This window comes from Anopheles arabiensis, chromosome 2 (assembly GCF_016920715.1).
Source record: "Anopheles arabiensis isolate DONGOLA chromosome 2, AaraD3, whole genome shotgun sequence".
Classification (NCBI taxonomy): Eukaryota; Metazoa; Arthropoda; class Insecta; order Diptera; family Culicidae; genus Anopheles; species Anopheles arabiensis.
In genome coordinates this window covers 105,742,754-105,760,085 of record NC_053517.1, presented here as the reverse complement: position 1 = coordinate 105,760,085, position 17,332 = coordinate 105,742,754, and the positions used below count along the sequence as shown (strand labels likewise).

The window sequence follows — 17,332 nt, the reverse complement described above, 5'->3', positions numbered from 1 at the left end:
TGCAGCGATATTCGAACGTCAAAAACCCTCCCCATGTTGTACGGGCTCGGGCGTATGTCACAATTGTCAAACAGCCGCAAACGGTAGAAACCAGCAAGAAGAACAACCCCGAAGAAGCGGATAGAACTTTTTTTAATCATACGCCTACTTTTTCCACTGCTTGGTACGAGTTTCCTTTCGTTTGTGTTACCGATTTGTGTTGCCGCTCGGTTTCCCGGTTTTCGGTCGGTTCGTTCTGCGAGACATCCTCCCTTTGTCTGTCCAAGCAATAGCATCCGCGCAGGCCGTTTTTATTTGGTGAATTTACACGAGCTTACCATTTGCAGCAAGCGCGTCCATCGCCTTCCCTTCCGTTCTCGTTCCGCTAAGGGGGACGGCCGTCGTCCTGTTTTCGCTCGCTCTTCTACCTCGGGATCGGCAGCGGCAGTGTTGTGTAGCCAAGAAGACGGCTTTAGGAAACCGGATTCTGTGCACCATAGAACGGCTTAACGGGAGTGAACAAAAAAAAAGTACAACACCGGATGTGATTAATTTCGGTTTCGTTTTCGGAAGAATGTTGCGCACATAAAGTGTTCGGGGTCGGGGCGTCGTCGTTTTAGCTACAGTGAATGCAAATATATTACCGCTACCCCAAGCGTGCGTGTGTGTGTGTTTGTGATTTTCAATCGAATTAATCCTCCAAGCGAATGCGAATCATCGGATCAAGCAATCCGCGAGTGTGAGAGAGCGAGAAAAACGACTCGCGGGGTGCAACCATCATCAAACCGCCGCCAGCCGCCGCAAGTGGTTTATGGCTGTGTGCATCCGCGCTGCACACTAGACCGTGCGCCTGTGCGTGTGTGTGTATCGTTGCATACAAACCCGCGCACTTGGCTACCTGTTCGATCGCACTGCAGCGTAGGAAGCTGTGCCGGAACGGGAAAGGAGGAGGAAGCCGAGCAAAAAAACAACAACCACCTTCATCTCGGAACACGTTACCCCCCTGTTCCACCTGCTAGCCAGTAGTGTGTGAAAGAAGAAGAAGAAGAAGAAGGATGAGTGGTGCATCCAAGTGTGCTTAGAGGAAAAAGGATTTAGCCGCCAGCAAGCCCTTGAGCTGTGTTTGTATGCGTGTGTGTCGCTGTGTGCTTTATCCGACCGAACGAAACGCCATCCCCCGGCACCAGCATCCGTCCGTCCGCGTCCGTCCGTGCGCCCTTTTTGTCAATTACCCATACACCGCACCGCAAACAACCTTAGGCAGCAGCAGCAGGAACCCCCGGGATACGGGACAAGAAAGTTGATCTGTTTACACTTGCTCTTGCCATCCGACGTCTTCGGGGACCGGAAAGGGCAATACAAAAAAGGTAAGTTTACTTTTCATAAATTCCCTTTTTTCTGTTCCAGGTTCTGTAAGGTAAAAACGGCTCTCCATTGGTGCGCTGCTTCCTTTCGTTCCCGATCGATAGGACAGTTTAAGCAGGCCGGGAAAGGAAGCGTGAAATGTAATAAACTTACACACGCACACCGGAGGCGGTTTAATTTAGCGGAAAACTAATCTCCACCTTGGAAATGGTGGGTGGGGCGGATTGGTGTGATAAATGATGACCCATCCCAGCGCCTACTGCTACTGTTCCCTTAACGCCGGGGTGGTGTGATGATGTGCACCAAGCACGCACCACTTACTCATACAGACGCACCACGAGCAGCGTGACCGGCACTGGCCATTTTTCGTACCCCCTTTATTTCTTTCTTGCTCTTTGGCCCACCTCACGCGTCAAAGCCGAGATGATGACGATGATGACGAGATGGACGCGGTCGAGTAACAGGAAGAGATGAATTATATGCCACCATACACCACGCACATGGATAACCCACACCCTCCCGGTTTCGAACGGAGGAAGACATACACAAACACACACACACACTTAAGCGAAAAGAAGAATCCCCAGCTGTTCAGGCGAAGCAAGTCGCCGACGAGAGAGAGAAAAAGAAAACCACGCATAAAAAGGACGCACGAAAATAGATTTTTGCCAAACGAGAGATTGCTGCGCCCCGCTCTACTCCGTTTTTTTTAAACCACCGGCTTACATGCGGCGGCCAAAAATTGGCCATTAATGTGGTGTGGAATGGAAGGATGCTGCGCCGTGTGGATCATCAACCTCCACCCAGTCCCTGTCCCTGATGGGTGCAGAGATTGAATAAGATTGAGTGGATGTCTGGATACGCCTTGAGAGAGGGTTCTTTTGCGCTTCTCTAAGTGCGTCCTTTTTTACATACCTCAACCCCACCACCGCATCGCCCATTCACATGTGGTCAAAGAAGGCGTGTTTTTGCTCCCTTTTTTATTTGTTTGTACAAGATCGTCACCCGTCGAGAGGGTTTTATTAAAGCAGGCCACGATAAGGCATATTTATGGCTGTAAACAATGGCGATATGGGCGGGGAGGGAGGGCACACAGACGAAAGGGTGGAAGAATGATTGTTTAGAGTAGATTAGTAGAGGCTATATTTACTCACCTTGAAATCGTGATACAAAAAAAGGCCACAGCTCTCGGATTGATGACGCGATTTTTTCCCTTTCTTTCTTTCTTTCTCGCTGTCTCGTTATCAAAAAGAAAATAATGCACCGTTTCCTTTATGTTTTGCGATTGGAAAACTTTATATTGTTCCAAAGCTCGGGGGACCCGCATCTTAGCGTGTCAAAAAGGTTATTAGTCATCGAGGGAGCTATTTATCTTGGTAGGGTTTTTGTTTCGAGAACTCACAAGCCCCACTAGACGCACACACACGCGTACGGTTCGTTCGCGTGCACTGTTCCGAGCATCCGTTCGCGCGAGAGATGCCTTCGCGTAGTACGTGTTGCAATAAACACTTCTTCCAGTGCTGCTGCTGCTGCTAGGTCGCTAAATCCGTTAAGTGGTGTTGCCCATATATCCCCAGGGGAAATCCACTTTCAATTCACCTAAGAGCTCTGCATCAGGCCCGAAAAAGGATGTGCGTGACACCACCAACAGCCACTGTAGCGGCAGCACCAAAAAAGGCGGATGTTTCGCACGTGCCGATCGCTACCAAGACACTCGCTGTCCGATGCGTTCGGCTCAGCGTTTGCTGCGTAAATCCAAAAATATGTATTTGGTGGTGGATTAAATAGACATTTTTTAATAGAATAAATGAACATTTTATTTACAGTTAAACAAGCACATCTTAAAGTTATTTTGAATAAAACATAAATAATCCCAAACTTACTCTGCTAACAAGCAGTGATGGGAATTAATAGCTGTTTGATTATGGTCCCAGAGAAAAGTGCAATCAACCGCACCCGCCCCTAAGACCCGCTTCCTTCGCTTTCTATTGACCTAAAAAAAGGGGAGGTAGAAATTAGTTTGTGATAGTAATTGACCTTAATTGTTTCATTCATACAAGCGCTCAATACTGCCGCATGGATGGCACACACACACATCACACACGCGAGGGGCACCAGCAAACGATCAAGCAACTAATTCCACGACTCTACTCAACAACAATCCATCCATTGATCCGTTGATTAATCCTTTTGGATTAGTTGTTTCAGTTTTTCAACTTGTTTGAATATAAATAAATTGAAAAATATACAAAACTGGTTAGAATCGGAAAGGAGCTTCAGGTTTCATTTAAAGGAAAATTATCATAGTGTAAGAATTATATGGTTCAGCTCATTTTATTGTCAAATTTTAAACATTATTTCTCTTTTTTGCTTAATTTTTGCATGTAAATAAAAACTCAAAAATTTGTAAGAAAACCAGCTCTATTCAACATTCGTGAGATGTTTTTCGACAGCTGTCTTATATTTTTGACACTGTTGTGCTGGTTATAGCGACTTTCACGATACTATTCTTTTTTTTTTTGCATGGAATTTGACAGTTGGCGGCTGAAATTATGTCAGCGCTTCATTCAAAACAACACGCCAAACTAGACTCAGGTTTTCAGTATGATAAAAATATAAACAAATACCGATTCGTCCCGGCATCGATCAGGTTAGCTCTTAAGTTTTTGAATTTTTCTGCTGAAGCTTATACTTTTTGTCCCGAAAGGTTAAAAAGCCGTTAGAAAAGATGTTTAATAATGTATTGAAAGTAGTATGACTTATTTCAAGTAGAAAAGTGGGAAATAAAACGATTTTGTAGTGTGTCTTTGTTTGTACACAATTGTCGAAATCCAACATGGCGTTACTGTCAATTGAGTATGGCAAATAGAGCCTGTAAAATGAACATTGTTCCATCGACAGACTGAAGTTTCAGCTTTTTACTTAAATCATCAAAGGTGCCGATATTGAAAACTAACAACCGTGTCCTATAACCAGTGCTGCAAAATGTCATAAGCATCACGTGATGTTCACCGCCGAAAGCAATGAACATATCCGTGGTAGCTTGATGCTCATTGCTTATACGCAATGAAAGTGTGTCATGACATGCCGAACGCGACATGCGAGTGCTTGATTCCAATGCGATACTCTGACTGACAAGCTGAGCTTAATGGCAGCGCAAGCATAATAATGATTTTTTTTTTCTGGCTGTGAACAGTGCTGCCAAATACCACATTTTCAGTCACCACCAACACGGTGAACGACTGAAACGAGTCAGTTCCAGTCAGCACAGAGCGAGAAAGCATGCTCATTTTGTTGCTTGCAACCTCTCGCAAGCATCGCATATCTCCCATGACTAGCGTGATAATCACCGACAGAAAATGTCTCCATCAAGTGACTGACCAAGCGTTGGTTGCACCTGAGTCTCACCTCTGATCATCAGTAGAGCGTCTCGTGACGCTGACATGATTATGTTTCTGCAGGAATTTGTCATGACTATGTCAGTCAGACATTTTGCAGAACTGATTACAGTAAAAAAAAGTCATGACATAGTGACTGACCAAGCGTTGTTGCACAAAATGTCACCAAGCATGTGATGGTCGCACCAACTGTTTGAGTCTCACCTCTGACCATCACAGTAGAGCATCTCGTGACGCTGACATAATTTTGTTTCAGCCGGAATTTGTCATAACTACGTCAGTCAGACATTTTGCAGGACTGATCGCAGTAAAAAAAAGTCATGACATAGTGACTGCCAAAGCGATGGTTGCAAAAATGTCACGATGCATGTATTGATCACATCAAACGTTTTGAGTATCACCTCTGATCATCACAGTAAAGCGTCTCGTGACGCCGACATGATTTAGTTTCAGTCGGAATTTGTCATAACTATGTCCGTCAGACATTTTGCAGAACTGATCACAGTAAAACAAAGTCATGACATAATGACTGACAAAGCGATGGTCGCAAAAATGTCACGAAGCATGTATTGATAGTAGTGACATTTTGCAGCACTGCCTGTAACTATAACGTGATACTGTTTATACCAAAATTAAAGCAACAACAAAAAACCCTCCAACAACTAATGTTACATGGTCAAGAGTGGTCGTAACTACCTTCAACCGTTTGCCAATTACCTGATAGACCGTGTGTATAGTAAATGATAACACAGAGATTCAAACTTGGCCGGCTTGTTTGCCAACTCACTCAGAAGTTTTCTTTCATTCTGATAGATTTTTATCGGAAACTTCCCCAACCCCCGGCTCCAAGTGTTTGTTGATTGATTACGTTTCTAGGAACCAGTGCCACTTTCTTGCTGTGCTGGGGGAGAAGGCGTTTTTTGCACACCACACAAGACCATCATGATCGTTGATAGTTTTCTTTAAGTTTTTCAAGATTCACGATCAGTTCGAATCTGACCATAGTTTCATTGTGTTGCAACCGAAAATGCAAACTACTCTCGATCACACTTTCTTCTTGCTCTCCTCCCCCATTTGGCAAGGGTGCAATTGCTAGAGCGCAATCTTTGATATCGACGTGTCGTGTCTCTATCGCGCGCCTCAGCAAACCGAATGTGCATCCCTTATCTTATCGTGTCCTGTCCACTGCGCGATGGTAGTAGCCCCATGCAGTCGTCGAGAGTTAGCATCCGTAAACTTGTCCGCCCTAATGTGACATCATGCTACAATTTACCCTTTTTTGTGTTTGGTGAATGTTTTTTTAGAACGTTCTCACATGCTTTAACTCACTCTTTTTTGCGTTTCTCACCTTTTTTGCAGCTATCTTTCCCCAACACGGCCCCACCGCAGTACAACAAGAAGCAAAAAGCACGCGAGACACAAAGCAACGATCGGGGCGGCCCTCATCAACTCCTTATCACAACGCCCACCCTCGCGCGCAGCACCCCGACCCCGCCCGACCGAGCTCCGATGACGGCGACGATGCTTGCCAGCGATGCTTGAGCGCGTCCGGTTCGGTGGTTTCAGTGGCACGTACAAAGTAAGGGGCGCCGAGCTGGCTCGCGACAGGAAAACGCAAACGAAACCGGTGACCGTACTTTTCCTCGATGAAAGTACGCACACGTTCCACCTGGACAAGCGCGCCAAGGGCGCCGAACTGCTCGACCAGGTCTTCCAGCACGTGGAGCTGTCCGAGCGGGACTACTTCGGGCTGCAGTTCCCCTCTCCCGATGATCTGCACGCGGTGGGCAAGGGTGCGGCGGCAGGTGGCGGGGGCGATCCGGCCACTGCCGGTGGATCGACCAGCAGCAGCAGCGGCTCGAGCAGCAGCACAACAGGACCGAAGGGAGGAGGAGGAGGCGGCGGTGTGGCGGACGGTGGTGGCGGTGGTAGTACCGTTGTCTCGCCGGGGCCGGGGGCACAGTTCCCGACCGGACGGCAGCCGGTCCGGTGGCTCGATCCGAACAAACCGTTGCGCAAGCAGCTAAACGATGCGCGCACCGGCCGGCAGCATGCGGACGGGGGGCCGCTGGTGCCGCTGCTGCTGTTTCGCGTCAAGTTCTACGTCACCGATCCGAGCCGGCTGCACGAGGAGTACACGCGGTACCAGTTCTATCTGCAGATACGGCGCGATGTCTATCAGGGCCGGCTGCCCGTCACACTCAACACTGCCTGCCTGCTAGCCAGCTTTACCGTGCAAGGTCAGTATGATGTTTTTTATGTGTGTGTGTGTGTGTGTGTGTTTAAAATGTAATTCTTCACCTTCCCACCAACAGCTGAACTAGGCGATTACAATCCACTGGAGCATACGGCCGGCTATCTGAGCGAATTGCAGCTACTGCCGGAGCAGACGGAGGAAGCGGAGCATCGCATTTCAGAGCTGCACAAACTGCATCGCGGCCAGCTGCCGGCCGACGCCGAGTACAACTATCTCGAGCACGCCAAACGGCTCGAGCTTTACGGGATCGATTTCCATCGGGCAACGGTAAGCGAGATCGTGCAGGAGAACGTTTTTATTACCTTTTTCTCTTTTACAATTTTTAATCCTGGTTCCTCTCGTTCAGGACTCGTCTGGCAAGGAGCTAGCGCTCGGTGTGTCTTCGCTCGGCTTGCTGGTGTACCAAAACGGTACGCGCATCAACACCTTCTCCTGGTCAAAGGTGGTAAAGGTGTCGTTCAAGCGCAAAGATTTCTTCATCCAGCTCGCACGCGAACCGGTAAGGAGTTGTTTGGGTCTTACAGGGTTTGAAAAGTCAGAATTAGATGTTAACAAACCATTTTCATGCAGCCAAAGCCTGTAGAAGCGCTGCGGTACGGTGAAACTTTTATTCTGACTTGCAAAAACCATTCTTTAATGCTCTGAATTGAAGATTTGAAATTAAACGTTCTATTTTCATTTGCACCTAAAACGCATCTTCCAGTCCGAACACTACGACACACTGCTTGGCTTCAGCATGGGCTCGCACCGTAACGCCAAGCTGCTGTGGAAGGCTTGCGTCGAGCATCATTCGTTTTTCCGACTGAAGAAACCACACCGTTCACCACGTTCCTTCCTGCCACTGACGCTGCGTTCGAAGTAAGCAATACTAACAGCTCTCCCTTACAGTGAAAAAAATAAAGTTTTCCGAAGTTTTCTTGAATCGATTCCTTATAGTAGGTCAGGAATCAGTTTCCGGGTTCGTTTCTGGAATCGGCTTCGGGATCAAAATCAGAATCGGTTTCGGAAAAGAAATCGGCTCTGGAATCGAAATTGACTTCGGAATCAGAATCGGCTCCGGAATCAGAATCGGCTCTGCAATCAGAATCGGTTCCGGAATCGAAATTGGCTTTGGTATTGGCTGCGGAATCGGCTTCGGAATCAGAATCGGTTGCGGAATTGGTTCCGGAATCTAAATCAGAATCGGCTCCGGAATCGGAATTGGCGCTGGAATCAAAATTGGCTCAGATCCGGAATCGAAATCGGGTTTGGAGTCGAAATCGGTTCCGGAATCGGAATTGGCTTCGGAATCAGAATCGGCTCCGGAATTGGATTTGGGTCCGGAATTGGCCCCGGAATCAGAATCCGCTCCGGAATCGGAATCGGCTCTGGAATCAGAATCGGTCCCGGATTCGGAATCGGCATCGAAATTGGAGTCGGTTTCGGCACCTCCCTAAGAATAGACGTTTTAGTCCAATGATGCTACGTATTGATAGCCGCAACACGGAATCAGGATCTTCCATCAGCCTATAACCGCGCGTACTAACGGTTGCTTCTCCTCCTCCCTCGCAGATTCCACTATTCCGGCCGCACCGAACTGCAAGCCGTAACGGAAAGCCGGCAGCGGGGCAAGGTGGCAAAAATATTCATCCGTTCGCCCAGCCGGCGCCTGCTGGCCACCATTTCGCAGCCCCAATCGCCTCAGCTGAACGGCAATGGGGCAAGCGGGGGTACGGCAGCGGACGGCAGCGCTACGGGCGGCTCGGGCAACGAGGCAAGCAACGGTGGAGCGACCATCGGCTCGGCTGCTGGCAACAAAAACCAGCTCACATTGCTGGCGATCACAAAAGCGACGCGCACGTACGACAAGGTTACCTCCAAGACGCCCTCGTCGATGCCACGCAAAGCCTGGGAGCAGCAGACGGACGAGTGAGTGTGCCTGGGAAAGATGGGAATGTAAATCTCTTTCTAAATCGTGAATATCTATTCCTTGTGATTGTTTTTTTTTTTAGTCCTACCTTCATCGAACACTGTGCCCGCACATCCGTGCCCATGTACGATTCGCCTCCGGCCTACGCCGGTCTCAATGGGAACAGTTCGGGCAATGGAATGGCAGCCGATGACGATAGTGCCGGCCTAGTGACGATCCACCTGGTGGCCGACGAGCAGGGCCGGTTCGGGTTCAACGTCAAGGGCGGCATCGATCATGGTCTGCCGATACTGATTTCACGCGTCGCACCGCACACACCGGCCGACAAGAGTACGCCGCGCGTCTGCGAAGGCGACCAGGTGGTGCGCATTAATGGGCGCGACGTGGGCACGATGGCGTACGAGCAGGTGGTCAGTTTGATCCGGGCCTCGCGCGAGTATCAGGGCGGTGAGCTGCTGCTGACGCTGAAACCGAATGCCTTAATCGACTACCCGGAGGAGGAACCGCTGTACCAGTACGTGCCGGAGGAGAGCGACATCGTGCGGGCGGGCCTGCTGAACGGTGACCAGCTGTTCACGCAATCGCTGCTGCTGCTGCGCGATGGGCTAGCTTCCGGTGCGCTGCTGGCACAGTACGAGCAGCTGTATCGGAAAAATCCCGAGCTCGCCATTACGGAGGCACGCAAGACGGAAAACATGGGCAAAAACCGATACCGTGACATATCACCGTGTAAGTGATCGAGTTTTTTGAAAGTGTATTTGATGGTCTTTTTTCAAAATTAACGTGTTTTTACTCTCCACCAACCAGACGACTGTACGCGCGTCGTACTGCAGCACGCGGAAAATGGCGACTACATTAACGCGAACTACGTCAACATGGAGATACCGCCGGCCCGGAAAACGAACCGCTACATCGCGACGCAAGGCCCACTCCCGACCACGGTGAACGACTTCTGGCGGATGGTGCAGCAGGAGAGCAGCCACCTGGTCGTGATGCTGACGACGGTGAAGGAGAGCGGCAGCACCAAGTGCCATCAGTACTGGCCGTCGGCCGAGGACGATCCGCTCGTACCGTCGCCCGGCTTCTCGATCAGCTGCCTTACGGAGAAGCCGGACGAGACGGGCAGCTTCGTGTTTCGCGATCTCGTCATGACGGACGAGCGCACGAAGGAGACGCGCACGATCCAGCACATGCAGTATCTGGCCTGGCCGGACCATGACGTGCCGGCCGACCCGAACCTGTTCCTTCAGTTCACCGAGCGGGTGCGGTCGGCGCGTGAAACCACGCTGCCGCTCGAGATCGAGGCCAGCCTGAAGAACGTGAAGCTGCGCAGCGTGGACGAGAATGGCGGGCTGGACAACTCGGAGCGCCGGATCGTGCACACGGACAGTGACGACAGCCCGAACGATATGCCGTCCTCCACGTCGGTGCATCAGTGAGTTGAAAGCTCCCTTTTGTTAGAGTTCTTTTTTTATATTGTTCAACCGTTTTGTCGCACTTTTGCACAGGTATATTAGTGCTTCTAATCCGCCAATCATTGTGCACTGTTCGGCCGGAATTGGCCGGACCGGTGTGCTGATACTGATGGACACGGCACTGGCACTGATGGAGGTACGGGAACCGATCTATCCGCTGGACATTGTGCGAGCGATGCGCGATCAGCGACCCTGCATGGTGCAGAATGTGGTAAGTAAACGAAGGGAAAGGTGACAAATTGAACATTAAAATCATTTTTATCATTTGTAAAAACAATATGCATAACTTCAGGCGCATATGAGCCTAAGGGGAATAATTCTGATATTCTTCAATTTTATTGACTCTGAATTAACACTTCTTATTAATTTATTTTATTTACGATAAGAGACAAAGGAACAAAATTGATTTTGCGTTATTTCAATCTATGTTTTTCATGCTTTTCCAGAGTCAGTATCGCTTCGTGTGTGAGTGTATCTGTGCGGCGTACATGCAGCAGGCAGCCAAGGAGCAGGAAGCGTCTGCCCCAAATTCTCCCACGGAAACGCGCAAAGCGACGTCAAAAACGACCCCCACCACTGGCTCACCAACTAATGCCGCTGCACCAAAGCCCGTGCCGAGCATAGCGTCGCCGGAGGAAACGATGCTCGATACGCCCGCCGACAGCGAACGCAAGGCACCGCTGGCAACGGAAACGACTAGCATCAGTACGGCCACCGTTTCACCGTCCAATGGGCACGAGACGGTCGCTTAGAGAAGCCCCACAGCCCCACAGGCTGAAGCTTGGCCTTGAGCGGTTGGCAACCGTTGGAAGAGGAAAAACAAAACGGTATTAATTTATTTCATCTTCGCATATCTCTGTGTTTTTCCCGCCCGACCTCAGCCTCGGAAGGGAGTGCCCGGTAGTGGTTTGGTAAAAACACAAGTACGTTTAGACTCGTAGTGTGTCCCTTCGACTACGGCGCTTCCAGGGGGTCGTGGAGCAGTTGGGGCTCGAGGTTCGTCTTTCTTAGTCTTACACGTTGCGTGCGTATATTATTCGAATTATGTAACCTATCGTGACCTCGTGATGTTGACAATTTGGATCGTGTTCTGCACTGGAAGGCGCCGACACTCACAAAGCAATAGAGCGAAAGAGAGAGAGAAGGAGAGAGAGAGAGAGAGTGTGCACGCCGTACGCAAACGAACGAAACGAAGTAATAGAACAAGTTGTGATTTAAACAGTATACCGTTCTTGCGACGCTAGAGACGTAAGGAAAAGAAACAGATCGACCGAACTACAATAACGTGGAACGTCCGGCGGAGCCGCCGCCGGCGTGTGAAGTGTAGTGCATCATCGGCGGTGGTGACACGTGTTAAAGTTGCAGCTGCAGCATCCCTCTATCATCCCATACGCTAATGCTTCCGTTTATGTTTATGAAAAGAAAAAAAAAATTCAACAAACAGAACCTTGGATGGATATACACAATCAAACACACACACTCACTCACACACCAAGCAACCGATCCGACCGAAGCAAGACTATTCTGAACGTTTTTTATAAACTGCACCGAAAGCCTTTTTCGAATTTATGTGAGAACAAATAATAATAATAATAATAATAATAATAATAATATTAATAATAATATTAATAATATTATAATCAACAAATGACGCGAATCGAGCAATGCAGCAGAGCTCCAGAGTATATGAATGAATGAACGATAGAAGAGGAAGCGAATAGAGTAGAACACTATTAGAGCGCACTGCTTTTGGGCAATGCATCCCGACCTCTGAACCCTCTTGTCAGGATTGTGAATGTGTTATTTATAATCGCTAAGAAATACAAACAACACACAAAACAAAACATCAAGTGCATCGTAATACGCGAAAACAAATACCCGTTGGTACAAGATAGTGTGGCCACACGCGAACAGAGTAGGACCCAAGTGCGTGTTCGACGCAGCGATTGGTTGGTTAAGCAGCAAAACAATAATCGAACATTAGAGCGGACGCACAAGGGCTGCAGGAGCAGGAGGCAGGAGCAAAAGTATGTTGGAGTTGAATTGTGTGAAATTTTACGAAGAAAACACTCTATATGTACACGTGCTGAAGCAGCGTTGTGTTACAGCAGGCTTGTTACAACCCAGAGTTAGTGGTCCGTTGAAAGAATACAAACGTTTGAGATTTATCAATTAAATGAGAACGTATTGAATGGCGAAGCTGGCAGCAGCAGCATCAGGGACGGTATTTTATTAAGCTATGCTGAACTTGTTTCGAAACCAAACCTCGGTAGCAGCAGCAGCAGCATTTTGTGGGCTACAGCCTCTCTTGGTGCGTACCGGAACACAGCAACTTGCATAGGAGAGTGCTTGCATAGAGCAATAAATGAATAACAGCAGTCAATGTTTCAACAGTGGGTGTACGTTTGCTAAGAAATAGTATTGATTAAGCCGTGAGTGGACAAGGATGCCGGGTATGAATCAATAAATGAAATACGCGATACGCAATGGAACGAAAGAGGCCGGTTTTGTGTCCGTGGTATATGAGGTATTGGGTAAGTTATTTCTCCTTTTTACCTTTCTATCTATGATTTGCTCGTAAATTGTGCTCTTTTTTGGAAGGTTGAATCATTTTTAAACTTATTTGATTTGAATTAAAAGAAAAGATAAAAAAGAAACGTTTCACTCAACGACTACGCATCCCGCAGTTTGAAAGGCCATTCGAGCAGTGCATTTCGAGCAGTCGCAGTGCAACTGTCAAAAAGGTCGAAAAGGTAAACAAATGCAAAACAGTCGTGCCGCGCGGACTGCGGATGTGCCTTCCTACAATGGTAATGTTAATTTATGGCCAAACATTTGCAATTTTCTCGGTTTAACATTCACATTCGGTGGAGAAGATGGATACGGTGGAACTGCGATCTATCTTAGAAATGACATCAAATACAAAACTAAACAAAGACAATACGACAATGAAATACAAATCACAGAACTGACAATAAGCCAAAACGAAATAAACTTAATATCAATTTACGCATCCCCTACCACAAACTGCAACAAACTGAAATCAATTATTGAAAACATACTAAATGATACACATACAACAACAAAAACAGTGATAGCAGCTGATCTTAATGCCCACCATTCGGCATGGGGAAACCCATACAACGACCGAAAAGGTAAAATGTTGATCGATGAAATCGAAGAATCTAAATTCGTTCTACTACACGAAAACGAAATAACTTTCGTACCAACAGACCCCAATAAAAGAGCCACAGCAATAGACCTTACCATAATAACAGAAAACTTAATAGACAAATGCAAAAGGGAAGTACTAGAACACCACATGGGGGCAACTCACCACAAAACAATCATCACGACAATACAAAAAAATATAACCCCCATAAAAATAAAACGAATAAATAAAAATAAGGCATATCACGAAATAAAGGCTATAAAAATAACAGAGAACAATACAAGCCACGAAATATGCAAAAAAATATCGCAGATTATCAAAAAAAACACAAAAATGACTTTCAAAAGACCAAAGATCTGGTGGAATAGAGCCACCGAAAAGGCATGGCAACAAAAAAACGAAAAAAGAAAGACATTCAACCAGAATAAAACTACGAATAACGAGATAGAATTTAAAAAAACACTAGCACAATTCCGACTCCAAAAACGCCTGAACAAAATTGCAAATTTTGAAAAAAAACTAGACTCCATAGACTCACGAACCAGCCTTGACGAACTATGGAAACTGACCAAAAGAATGGAAGGTAAACAAGAGAACAGCAAAAAAGAAAATATAATTGAAAACAACATGGAGGAGGCAAAAAAATTCTTAAACTACAACTTTAAAAACAACACAAAAGGGGATAAAAATTTATATAAAAACATACCAACGCCAGAAAACATACTAGATGAAGATACATGGCAGCAACTGTTGAGAAAAAAGAAAAACACAGCCCCCGGTTCTGACAACATTTCATACGAAATCTTAAAAAACATTAATGCAGAATCCCGACGCGTAATGATAGCGGAAGCAAACGAAATGTGGAAAAAGGGTAAAATAAAAAAACAGTATAAAAAAATCAAAGTGATAGCGATACCCAAACCGGGAAAAAACATTAATGATACAAAAAACTATAGACCGATCTCACTACTCCCAACACGAACAAAAATAATAAATATGGCTGTGTTAAAAAAATTGCTAAGGGAATGTGCTATAAACAAGATAATACCAGTAACATCTCTTGGATTCAGAGCAAATCATTCAATAAACCAATGCATCACATACGTAGTAAACGAAATAAACAACAACAAGCGAAACAAAACCCTTACCGGAGTCATATATGTGGATTTATCAAATGCATACAACAACGTAGATGCAGAAAAATTGATAAAAACCCTAAAAGAAAACCAAATATCATTGGAAGTAATCAGATGGATCGCAGCATTCCTAAATAACCGAACAATAGAAATGATTTCTGAAAACAAAACAATCAGAAAATTGACCTCAGACGGATTACCACAAGGGGACGTATTATCACCGACTTTGTTTAACATATACACTAGTCAAATCCACAAAAAAATAAATAGTAATCAATTATTACAATATGCAGATGATTTCATCATTATGCAAAATGCCAAAACAGCCCAAGAACTACAAACAAAACTAAAAAGATCCCTAAACATATTCGTAGAGGAAATAAACAAACTAAAACTACCGATGAACATCGAAAAAACCAAGTTCATGGTTTTTGGAAAAAGTGAGCACCCGATAACACTAAAAATAAACAATACAAATATCGAAAAAGTAACCACATATAAATACCTCGGAGCATGGATAGATGGAAATTTGAAGTTTAGAAAACAAATAGAAGAACTAAAAAACAAGACCAGAAAAAGACTGAATATAATCCGACGCATCTGCAACCAAAACAACAAACTAAGCCCGAAAAAAACAATAGTAGTCCACAGAGCCATAATCAGGGGAATTTTGGAACAAGGGGCCTCTTACATAGGAAACGCAACAAAAACACTCAAAAAGTCACTCCAAACCATAGCAAACCAATCACTCCGAAAAATAACAGGCTGCACCAAAACCACACCAATTAACTCCTTAATGGCAATAGCTGCTGAAGTACCACTACACATAAGAAGCAAATACATAGCAACAAAAGAAACTTTAAAGACAATAACATATTCAAAAATCCATCAGAATCAAATAACAACCAACATAAACAGAATCGCAGAAAAAAATAAAACATACGTAGAAAAAATTATTACCGAAAACAGGGAACTAATTGAAAAAATGGCAAAAATAAAAATAAATAACATAGAAGTGAAAATCCCAATTCATCCTAAACCAGACGAAGAATTTACAAAAGATACCCCTCATAGAGAAATAATATTGAGACAACAATTTGAAAAACAAATCAGAAACCTGGAAAAAAAGAAACCGATAGTATATACAGACGGAAGCAAAATAGAAGATGAATGTGGAATTGGCATCTACATAAAACCACACAACAAACCAAATCAGTATATAGCATCCCACTTCAAGCTAAAAAACACGGTACCAATAACTTCTGTAGAGATAACAGCAATTGAAAAAGCCCTACAAATTGCCAATGAAAATAATCTAAAAAACCCGACAATATATACAGATAGCCAGGCAGCATGCTATATTTTAAAAGAAGCACAAGAGAAATGCTACATAGACGAAACAATACATAACATCCTAAAAACAAGCGATAAACTCAATGCTGAGATAAGATGGATACCAGCACACATAAACATAGCAGGAAATGAGAAAGCCGACCAGTTGGCCAAAAAAGGAAGCACATCAAAAAACATAATTGAAAACAAACTACGAATAAGTGACACAACAATCAACATAAAGAACACAATGAGAAAAGAAACTGCAGATTGGTACACAGCAGAGTGTAGAGAGAAAGGGAAGAAACTAGAAGAATTTCATAAAGAATTCCAATTTAAACCTTGGTACGACGAAATCCCACTAAGCGCAAATGAAATCAAAACAACAAATAAATTACTGGTTGGCCATGACCTATCAAGATATTGGTTAGCTAAAATGAAGATCGAAGAAAACGGTGATTGTCCAACTTGCCATACTCCGGAAACGGGACGCCATAAAATTTTCTACTGCACAAAATACAAAAATCAAAGAGACTCAAACCCTCTCATATCTTGGAATAATTTTATAACCAATTGGAAAGGAAAAACAGGAACAACGATAAAAGAAGTCATACGTTTCATGAAAGAAAACAACATCGAAATTTAAAGGAAAAGATATTTTTAAATCTTAATACAAGAAGTATACACCAACCTATAAACAGATACATCTAAACAACTGACATGGCTGACAATGAAATAGCAAACAACACAACACAGAAAAAAACAACAAGAAAAAGAAAAGACGTTCCCGAACCAAAAGACATATGACTCTAGACAGTCGAAGTCTAAAAGAGAGAGTAAGCCTCTGAATATGTTGTTTAAAACAAACGTTTGTACAACATAGGAGGATACATCCCCTCTCGCCAAATAGAAGAAGAAGAAAGAACATTCACATTCAGTATGTTTGAAAGTAAAAGTGGCCTTTAATCAGCTTTTTAAGTGATGAAACCGCGTAGTTTAAGCACTGCCGCATCCGGTTCGAAGCGCTTCTAAAGAGTGGTAAGACGTTTAACCCCTTTTAGATGAAAATCTGTACAGTAAACGTTCATAAATTAATCTTTTTTTTTTTCTTCTAGTGGTTCTAGAGGAACATGCATTTATAATTCTTCCCAAACTGATCCGTTGTAATGCATCGCGATGGAGTTCCACGACGAGATCGTTATAGAACGCACCAAAATAATGGCCGCCAATGCGGAAAATTCGTTCCAGTATGAAGAGGTACAAATCAAAGAAGAAATTGCATCTGATTCAGAGGAAATAGTAACAGTAA

General features: G+C 45.1%; 1 protein-coding gene across 2 annotated transcripts; it reads left to right on the top strand.

Annotated features, from left to right (window-relative positions):
* The first annotated feature begins 70 nt into the window (after positions 1-70).
* Positions 71-12,880, top strand: LOC120908879 (tyrosine-protein phosphatase non-receptor type 4). Of its 2 annotated transcripts, none has more exons than XM_040320336.1 (10): positions 71-1,346; positions 6,102-6,982; positions 7,058-7,266; positions 7,346-7,498; positions 7,703-7,857; positions 8,551-8,907; positions 8,991-9,637; positions 9,716-10,343; positions 10,417-10,594; positions 10,830-12,880. In XM_040320336.1, exons 2-10 carry the CDS (start codon positions 6,277-6,279, stop codon positions 11,133-11,135), a joined length of 3,339 nt encoding a protein of 1,112 aa, XP_040176270.1. In that variant the 5' UTR covers positions 71-1,346; positions 6,102-6,276; the 3' UTR covers positions 11,136-12,880. The 2 variants fall into 2 exon arrangements, with proteins under 2 accessions (XP_040176270.1, XP_040176271.1); XM_040320337.1 differs by lacking the exon at positions 71-1,346 and adding an exon at positions 5,740-6,030.
* The last annotated feature ends 4,452 nt before the right edge of the window (positions 12,881-17,332 follow it).